The sequence below is a fragment of the Oryzias melastigma genome, linkage group LG19 (genome assembly GCF_002922805.2).
Source record: "Oryzias melastigma strain HK-1 linkage group LG19, ASM292280v2, whole genome shotgun sequence".
Taxonomy (NCBI): domain Eukaryota; kingdom Metazoa; phylum Chordata; class Actinopteri; order Beloniformes; family Adrianichthyidae; genus Oryzias; species Oryzias melastigma.
The window spans coordinates 2,472,250-2,480,635 of NC_050530.1; the positions used below are offsets into that span (position 1 = coordinate 2,472,250).

Sequence of the window (8,386 nt, forward strand, 5' to 3'; positions counted from 1 at the left end):
TCCTGGCTCAACTTGAACAAAACAATATAGCATACAATAAAAACATATTAGACATGTGGGCGTGGTTCACAAAAGCCACGGTTGCTAAGGAAATCCAAAAATGTACTTTTGCCGATTGTTCTAAAAATGACATAAATCTGTCAGTCACTCCAAGACGACCAAAAACTAGAATGGTTACTATGGAGTAAAATCAACAGGAAAGCCGCCATTTTGAAAAAGAGGTAGAGTGAGCAGCAGACCCACAGTCAATAAGTGCAGGTCAAATGGGGACGGCGGGGGTGGGTGGAGCCATTCAAGGCTGCTTCCAGCTTTAACTATGATCATTTCTTGTGTTTCTGTCTTTCTCAAATGTTTATGCTCCACATTCATTTGGATTCTTACATTTAGTACAATAAATTTAACCCAAAAGGAGAAAGAACTAAATATGTTTTTCTAAGCTTATCTTTTTCTGATAGAAAACACTTTAAATACATGAAGTAAAACAAAAGATCAGGAACATGCTGGAAACAATAAAGAAGCTGTAATTGATTTATTGTGTTTGAATCTGTCTCTCAGAGTTGATGAAGATGAGGAAATCATCGTAAAAGCTATGACAGACTACTGGGTAGTCGGCAAGAAGTCAGACCAGAGAGAGCTGTACGTCATCCTGAATCAGAAGAACGCAAATCTGATTGAAGTGAACGGTACGTCATGGAACACAAAGTACTGAAATATTCCTCTAACCTCTAAGTAAACCTTCACTTTTCTCTCTCTTTTGCAGAGGAAGTGAAGAGGCTTTGCGCTACGCAGTTCAACAACATCTTCTTCTTGGATTGAGAAGCGAGTGGATTCTGTTTGACCGCACTAAAAACTGTCAGCAATGCAGGGTATCGATGACAGCATCACTGTAATGCAATAATTGCATTGTAAATTACACAATAAAAAGCTTTCTCAACAAGTTTTATTTCTTTAACCTACAATTGTTTTTTTATCCTTGTAATTATTTATAAAAAAATCAAGCAAAAAAATATTTTTTGTGAGTCTATATTCTACCTTTTTTGTAAATATTTTTTTATTTTCTTTGTTTTTGCTTGAAAATATTTAAAAGAATGTGGTTCCTTCAATAATTAGTTTTACAAATTCCTGTCAGAGGTTTTGTGGTCTGTAAACATTAATGTTAACCTTAAATATGTTAAGTCATTAAATGCATTTTTACAGTTTATTAAGTTAAAATATGCATTAAATAAAGGTTTTAAGAACTCTTAAATAAAAAGTAGCACATTGCCTCATGAATAAATAGTATTTGTGCAAATTGTGCATTTACATGTCATTTGTTTTAAAAGTAAGTCACTGACTTTTCCAAGCCATTTTAGAACTTGTTTTCTGTGCTGATTTCACTGAAATAATTCAAAATGCTCAAGAAAGAAATTACAGCATGAAATGTTTCTTTTGTTGCCTTAAAAATAAAAATTAAAAATATATTTATCTTAAAACCATATATCGATTTCTTCATATTTTTATTTCAAATCGCCATAAAAATGGAAGAAATGTAAGTATGCAGAAGTATGCAAAGAAACATGATGATTTAAATTTCAAAATGTATTTCATTATTTTAGGTCTACATTATTTTAAATTTCAGAAATGTTCATAAACTTCTTTGCAAGGGGGTACAAAGTTGTTCTTTTTAAAGAAATCTATTTTTTCCATGCAAAGAAAATTAAGAGGTTAATTCCCTTTAAAAATCAAGACAATGTCAATGGAATAAACTACTTTATATTAAACTACATATTTTGCTTTTGTCTATGTTTTCTGTACTAATAATACATTTACATTTCTAAAGGGCTTTATTTTCTAGTAAATCTTACGTATTTCCGGTATTTTAGCGTGCAACAATTTTCACCACAGAAGAAGACGTCCATCCAATCAGAGCGGACATCTGCCAGATTTTCAGCCAATAAGATTCACTCAATACAGAATTCAAATGATCGTCCGCACAGTTTGTTGTTTTGTCATAACTTCGTGATTTTTTTGTGTAATTTTCGTAAAATAAACGGACGTTATTTACAACGTTTTTGACGACACATACAGTTGAAAAGGTAAGGAACTTTTTTCTCTTTCGCGCGCGAACCGTTTGTAGAGATCACGCTGGTTTTTCGTAAACACTTTTTTTGTTTTGGGGGGTTTTCCGGTTTAGTCCTTAACCAACAATATTTTTACCGGTATACGATTTTACGCGTTATTTTGAACTTTCTTCTGGTTATATTTAATCTCTGTAGCCGCTTATTTGATTTACGATCACATTAGCTTAGCTAAAGTTGCCGAATCGACGACAAAAGTATAATTTTTTTAAAAGGTACTTTTATTAAAATTGTTTAAATTGTTGCCTGCTGTTAATTGAAAGCTAAGCTAAACATTCCCACATAAATATATAGAGGATTTTCATTTATAGCCACTTTTCAAACAAAGCACAGTGAGAAACTATTGTTTTTAATGTAAATTCATTATTTTTAAAGAAACTAATAAAACTTTATGTAAAAAAAAATACATTTATTGCTTCGTGTATTGCATTTAAAGGTGCAAAAATGTCATTTTAATGTTGTTTTATTCTTATTTTCCAATCTAGTCATGATTAATGATCCTAAATTTGATATATATATATATAAATATGTATTTATTCTGTTGTCCTTCTTTAGTATAATTTTTTTAAGTAAATATTTGTTTAAACTAACCAGTTTAATGTTTAAACTGCATCCTTTGTCCCAGATTTTGGAGAATGGAGTCCAGATTTGCGAGCCTGCGCCAGCGGGACGCCAGCGTGTCCATGCTGCGGGTCAAAATGTCCAGGAGGAGGTCTCAGACCCAGAAAGAGAACCGCCAGCGGACCATCAACACGCGCCGTCAGCTCGAGAAGCTCCAGGAGCTGGAAATGTCTTCTCTGGACGCCTCCATGGCCAGGAGCAACATGTCGACCCTGCAGGAGAGGGAGGCCAACATCAAACCGGAGAAGAGTATGGATTCCCCCAAAAAGTATGTGTTCATCTGGACTTTATATTATTTGTTTAATCGTTTGTGTTTTGGTTTTTTGGCAGTAAAAGCTCAAGAAGAGAGGCTGAAGCAGCTGGAGCGCTGGAAAGAACGGAAAGCTCTTGAGAGGGAAAAGGAAAAGAGGGAAAAGCAGCAGAAAGGAGTCTTTAAAACCGGTCTTTATCATCCAAAAGACGTCTTTACAGGAGCTGCTGCCCCTCCTGCCTCAGCCAAACTCAAGGAGGTGAGGAAGGAGTTTTAGATTTTATAAAGCGTAATCGCTAATCCGTTCATCATAAATGCTGTTTTTCCTATTTAATCTGATATTTTCAGAGAAAGGTGAATGTGGCTCCAACCCAGAGCACCAGAGTCACCCGTTCAATGAAGCAGCAGGAAGTCCAGCAGGTGGCTGCTTTGCTCTCCTTTTTTAATTATTTGTCTGTTAGCAAATCAAAGAACATCTAATAATTTTGCTTTTTTCTTTTCCTCTCAAGATTCAGAATCCAGTTGCTGCACTAAGCAAAGGTACATTTTCTTCACCAGAAATGTAACCCAGTCGAACAGAAACCGGAATTTAATTTCATTTTTTCTTCAGTAAAACCTGATCCAGGATCCAGACCGAACCGGCTCCGTGCAGCGCCGGTGAAAGCGGCACCGTCGGCCACCAAGTCCAAAGTTTGCAACGGTAACTAATGAGCATAATATCATGGAAGCTGCTCCGCCGTGTCGCCTTCAGCTGATCGTGTTTCCTCATTTGCATTTTGATGACCCTCTCAGTGTCAGACCGTGTTACCACAGCTGGACCCGCCGTCCAGTCTTTACCCGGCAGGTCAGCCAGGAGGCCTCCTGTTCCAAAAGCACCAGCGGGGAAAGATAAGCTGACGGAGAAGGTGGCGGGTAAGTAACACTGCTTTATGAAGGTTTATCCCCTCGAGAAGTAAAAAATAATAAAAAAAAGTCTCCTTATCTCTGCTGTCAGATGTGAGAACAACCAGAGACAGAACAGCTTTGGCGCCCTCGTCTGGACAAAAAGAAGCAGCCAAGTTACTGAGCGACCCAATCCACCCGACTCCCTCTGAGGTGAGTACATCCGTCACAAAAAAATTATGGAGAGAAAATGGACTCACTCAGATTTGTTTGCACGTATTCTTGATTTGTGCGTACGTAATTCTTGATTACTTTAGTTTACAAATAGTAACTTTCGTTTTGTAACACTAGTTTATGACGTGAAACTTTTGTTTGTAATGCTAACTTACAACTTGTAACTTTTGTTTTACAATGCTAGTTTACGACTTGAAAGTTTCGTTTTATACTTGTAGGTTACGACTTGTAACTTTTATTTTGTAACACTAACCTATGACTTGAAACCTCCGCTTTGTATCGCTAGCTTGCGACTTGTATCTTTTGTTTTGTAACACTAGCTTACGACTTGAAAATTCAATTTTGTAAAGTTAGCTTATGACTTGTATCTTTTGTTTTGTAACGCTAGTTTGCGAATTGTATCTTTTGTTTTGTAACACTAGATTATGAATTGAAACTTTTGTTTGTAATGCTAATTTACAACTTGTAACTTTTGTTTTACAATTCTAGTTTACGACTTGAAAGTTTCGTTTTATACTTGTAGGTTACGACTTGTAACTTTTATTTTGTAACACTAACCTACGACTTGAAACTTCCGCTTTGTATCGCTAGCTTGCGACTTGTATCTTTTGTTTGGTAACGCTAGCTTGCAACTTGTATCTTTTGTTTTGTAACTCTAGCTTACGACTTGAAAATTCAATTTTGTAAAGTTAGCTTATGACTTGTATCTTTTGTTTTGTAAAGCTAGCTTGCGACTTGTAACTTTCATTTTGTAACACTAGCCTATGACTTGAAACCTCCGCTTTGTAATGTAGTCGTAGTAGTAACCTTTATTTAACCAGATAAAAACCCTTTGAGATCAGGATCTCTTTTTCAAGGGTGACCTGGCCAAGAGGTCCCCAGCACACGACTAAATATGGTTACAGTGTATAGCAAATAAACAAATGTGTGGTAGCTTACGACTTGAAAGTTTCATTTTGTAACGCTAGATTATGACTTAAAACTTCTGTTTTGTAAAGCTAGCTTACGACATGTGACTTTCATTTCGTACCTGTAGCTTACAACTTGAAACTTTCATTTTTTACTTTTAGCTCTCGATGTGAAACTTTCATTTCGTACCTGTAGCTTACAACTCATAACTTTTTTTGACGCTGTCTTACGACTTGTTTATAGTTTCTTATATTAATTATCGGGCAAATCTGTTTAAGAAAGATTAGCAAAATGTCAAATTTCACCAAATATTATTCACATTCTAAGTCCAAAGCAGCTGGTAAGAAAACTCCGATGACCCAGCATTCTAGTAGTATTTAAACGCATCACTTACAGACGAATCTCTGAGATTCTCACCAGAGATTCGTGTTTAATTTTTTAAAGATTTGTGTGTAATTACTTTCCAGCTGTTGTAATTTTAATTTTTGCATGTGTAAATTGTATTTATTTTAATGTTGTATTTTTTTGGTTATGCACAAAATGTATTATAAGTTACAAATCAAGAATTACAAACCCACAAATCAGAGTGAGCCGATTTTCTCTCCTTAGAAAATGACAAAATTTGACTATTTGGGAATCTACAAATGTATTCTTGTGTCAGGATCCAGAGCCGAATGAGGAAAAGGTGCCGTCTCCTCCCAAACAAACGGCGTGCGCTGAAGAAGAAGACATGCAGGTGGAGGAAGCTCCTCCTCCTCCTCCATCGTTTGCCCCGAAGGATTTCATCTTCCAGGCTCCGCTTGGTTTGTCGTCCTTCAAGTTTGAGCCTCTCACTCCTCGCTCAGCTGACGCTTTCCTCACTCCGAGGTCGGTGTTTGTTCCTCTGGTGGTTCACATCGCAGACAAATGCTTCACTGTTTTTACATTTCATTTTATGTTTTTTAGCCCAACTTTAAACCTTCCTCCGGTTCCACCGTTCACTCTCGACCCTCCAGCAGAGCCGAGCAAACCGTCTCCACCTCGTCCCGCTCCCGCCGCCAGCGCTCCGTCTCCCTGCAGCCCTCTGGAGTCCAAGCACGACGTACCGTACTTCAGGTACCGTCTTCTTCTTGTGGATTCTTCCAACACTTTGTATATTTTAAGGGTTTTTTTCCATTTGTGGACAATTTAGATCAGAAATTGCCAAAGAAACGGAGAGACTCACGACTTGTTGTCATGACTGGGAGTCTAAGGTGGAGGATGAATCCATACCAGAGGAAAGTAAGTGACTTATACCGACAAAAATGTCCAATCGGACATGGATCGATGGTTAAGTTATTATAAAACTTTGAATCCGGTACTTACTCATACTTATCTGACAGTGAGAGATCGCATGCGCACGGCTGTGGGTCAGGCCAGGCTGCTGATGAAAGAACGATTCAAGCAGTTCAGCGGTCTCGTGGACGACTGCGAACTGGGCCGGGGGGAGAAGGTCACCACCTGCACTGACCTGCAGGGATTCTGGGATATGGTTTATTACCAGGTCAGTGCCTCGCGACGGCCCGACGTTGTTTTCTGGAGGCCGAGAAATGACGTTTGTGTTAATCAGGTTAAAGACGTCAACAAAAAGTTCGACGCTCTCAAAGAGGCGGAGAGACGATCGTGGGTGGAGGAGTGCAAACCTCCGCCACGGCAGAGGAAAGTGGTGAAGGTAAAGGCGTCACTTTAATGACTCGGGCTGGGTTAATTTTTTTAAATTAAATGATTAAATGTATCTAAGCTTGTTAGATCAATAATCGATCCATAAAAGTAAAGATCGATCTAATAAAGCTAAAGTTTGCTAGCTTGTTGCTGCTTAGATTTTGTTCTAGTTTTCTTTTTGTAAGATGCTATACTGTCTTTGGTTTTGGATTTCAATGTTCCAAATTAAAAAAGAGGTCATTTTACATTTTGTCAGCTGAAAAAAAAAATAAAAAAGTTTGCTAGCTTGATACTAGCGTATAATGGGATTTCCAATAGAACGGCTAATGCTAACGCTCGGTTCACCACGATTTGGATACTCTATGCATAATTTTCTGTAAAAATGGCTAAAATCTACATTTTTATTGGAGTGGATCCTCAAGATTTAGACAAAAGTTAAACAAACCGCTAAACCTGCAGTTTCCTTCGACAGAAGCCGTCTGCGGCCCCGCCAAAGCCGACAGGAACCAACGCCGCTGCAAAGTCCCGCCTGGCTGCCATCAAAGCAGCCATGAGAGCCAAACAGCAGGCGGCCGAAGCGGAGAAGGCTTCCCAAGACGCCGCCAGCGATGGCCTCCCCGCCGAGAAAGCGGATCCTCCAACCGAGGCCTTAAAGTCTGAAACGGTGGTCTTTGATGGGGGGTTCTTCAAAGTGGAGAGTCCAGCCAAATCATCAAGTGAGGGTGGAGGAAACGTCTTAGCGCTGCATTGATTTCTGCTCCTTTTATTAAATTTCTTCATGTCTTTATGTTTTCAGTCAGGAGATCGGGTCATGTGAGCGCCGCCGTGCCGCCTCAGGCCTCCCCCCGCTATATTACACCTAAAAGAGCCACTCGGCGGTCCCTGGCTTTGGAGCGCACCCCCGTCGGTTCTGGCGTTCAGCTTTCCCGCTCCGCCCTCAAGCAAACTCCAGCATCAAGGTGTCAGGAGGAAACAAACGCCTCGCTTTGCTTCTCACCTGTGATGGAGGTACCTTCCATTGAAGAGAGAAGCCCCGCCCAGAAGGCAGGAAGCGTCTCCCCGCCAACCATTTCTGTGGAAGTGAACTCTGCAGAACCAGCTGGCCCGTTCGGTCTGTCGCCGTGTGCTGGTCCGGCCTCCCCTGCTGTGCAGGTTCCTGCCGAAACCCCAAACAGCTCAGTCGTTGAGGTAAAACCGCATTTCAACCGTCCGACTCCAGTTTAGTCAGAGTCTGGTCTGGGGCTGCCACAGTTAATCGACTACTAAAATAGTCGACAAGTCGATTAGTTATTACTTTTTATACCATGGTCTGGGTGAATACTCGATTCTGATTGGCTGCTGGGTGTGCATTAAAAAGTGATAATGCACAGTAATAACGCACACCTAAAAAAGAAGTTCCGGTCACACAGACCAAACGTTCGATATCACTGCGCAGGCTTCTTTAAAACACATTTTTCCTTCATCGTCTGGACAAAACAAGCAGTAATGGATAAACTTTCTCTCTGAACTGATGCTTTATTTAACTTATTGTAGCGACCAGCATTTATATTCCTCTCCTATTGTAAGGTAAATTAATATTGACAAATTGGTTATTCTCCTTCAAATAAAACACCACTCGACATGAAAGGTGTAGTCTTCTGTTTCACCACAAGAGGGAGTTTCTCATTTTAGAGCAGCTCAGAAGAGCGAACCT

The 8,386-nt window shown here is 39.4% G+C and overlaps 2 protein-coding genes across 4 annotated transcripts in view; both read left to right on the forward strand.

The window, feature by feature from the left end:
• The window catches only part of ccz1 (CCZ1 homolog, vacuolar protein trafficking and biogenesis associated), a 15,481-nt gene extending 14,542 nt beyond the window's left edge, over positions 1-939 (forward strand). For both annotated transcript variants that reach the window (XM_036217078.1, XM_024285522.2), the window contains 2 exons: positions 556-683; positions 761-939. In XM_036217078.1, the coding sequence (XP_036072971.1) occupies positions 556-683; positions 761-816 (184 nt within the window). In that variant the 3' untranslated portion in view covers positions 817-939. The remainder of the gene's footprint in view (positions 1-555; positions 684-760) is intronic.
• Positions 940-1,900: 961 nt separating this feature from the next.
• dlgap5 (discs, large (Drosophila) homolog-associated protein 5) overlaps positions 1,901-8,386 on the forward strand; it is a 9,145-nt gene continuing 2,659 nt past the window's right edge. The window contains exons 1-15 of one of the 2 annotated variants that reach the window (XM_036217077.1): positions 1,901-2,075; positions 2,743-2,987; positions 3,069-3,247; positions 3,337-3,408; positions 3,498-3,528; positions 3,599-3,688; positions 3,781-3,900; positions 3,983-4,083; positions 5,675-5,880; positions 5,959-6,108; positions 6,185-6,273; positions 6,375-6,535; positions 6,602-6,703; positions 7,166-7,409; positions 7,490-7,881. In XM_036217077.1, coding sequence (XP_036072970.1) covers positions 2,753-2,987; positions 3,069-3,247; positions 3,337-3,408; positions 3,498-3,528; positions 3,599-3,688; positions 3,781-3,900; positions 3,983-4,083; positions 5,675-5,880; positions 5,959-6,108; positions 6,185-6,273; positions 6,375-6,535; positions 6,602-6,703; positions 7,166-7,409; positions 7,490-7,881 — 2,172 coding nt within the window. In that variant the 5' untranslated portion in view covers positions 1,901-2,075; positions 2,743-2,752. The remainder of the gene's footprint in view (positions 2,076-2,742; positions 2,988-3,068; positions 3,248-3,336; positions 3,409-3,497; positions 3,529-3,598; positions 3,689-3,780; positions 3,901-3,982; positions 4,084-5,674; positions 5,881-5,958; positions 6,109-6,184; positions 6,274-6,374; positions 6,536-6,601; positions 6,704-7,165; positions 7,410-7,489; positions 7,882-8,386) is intronic. The other variant, XM_024285554.2, reaches the window with a different exon arrangement.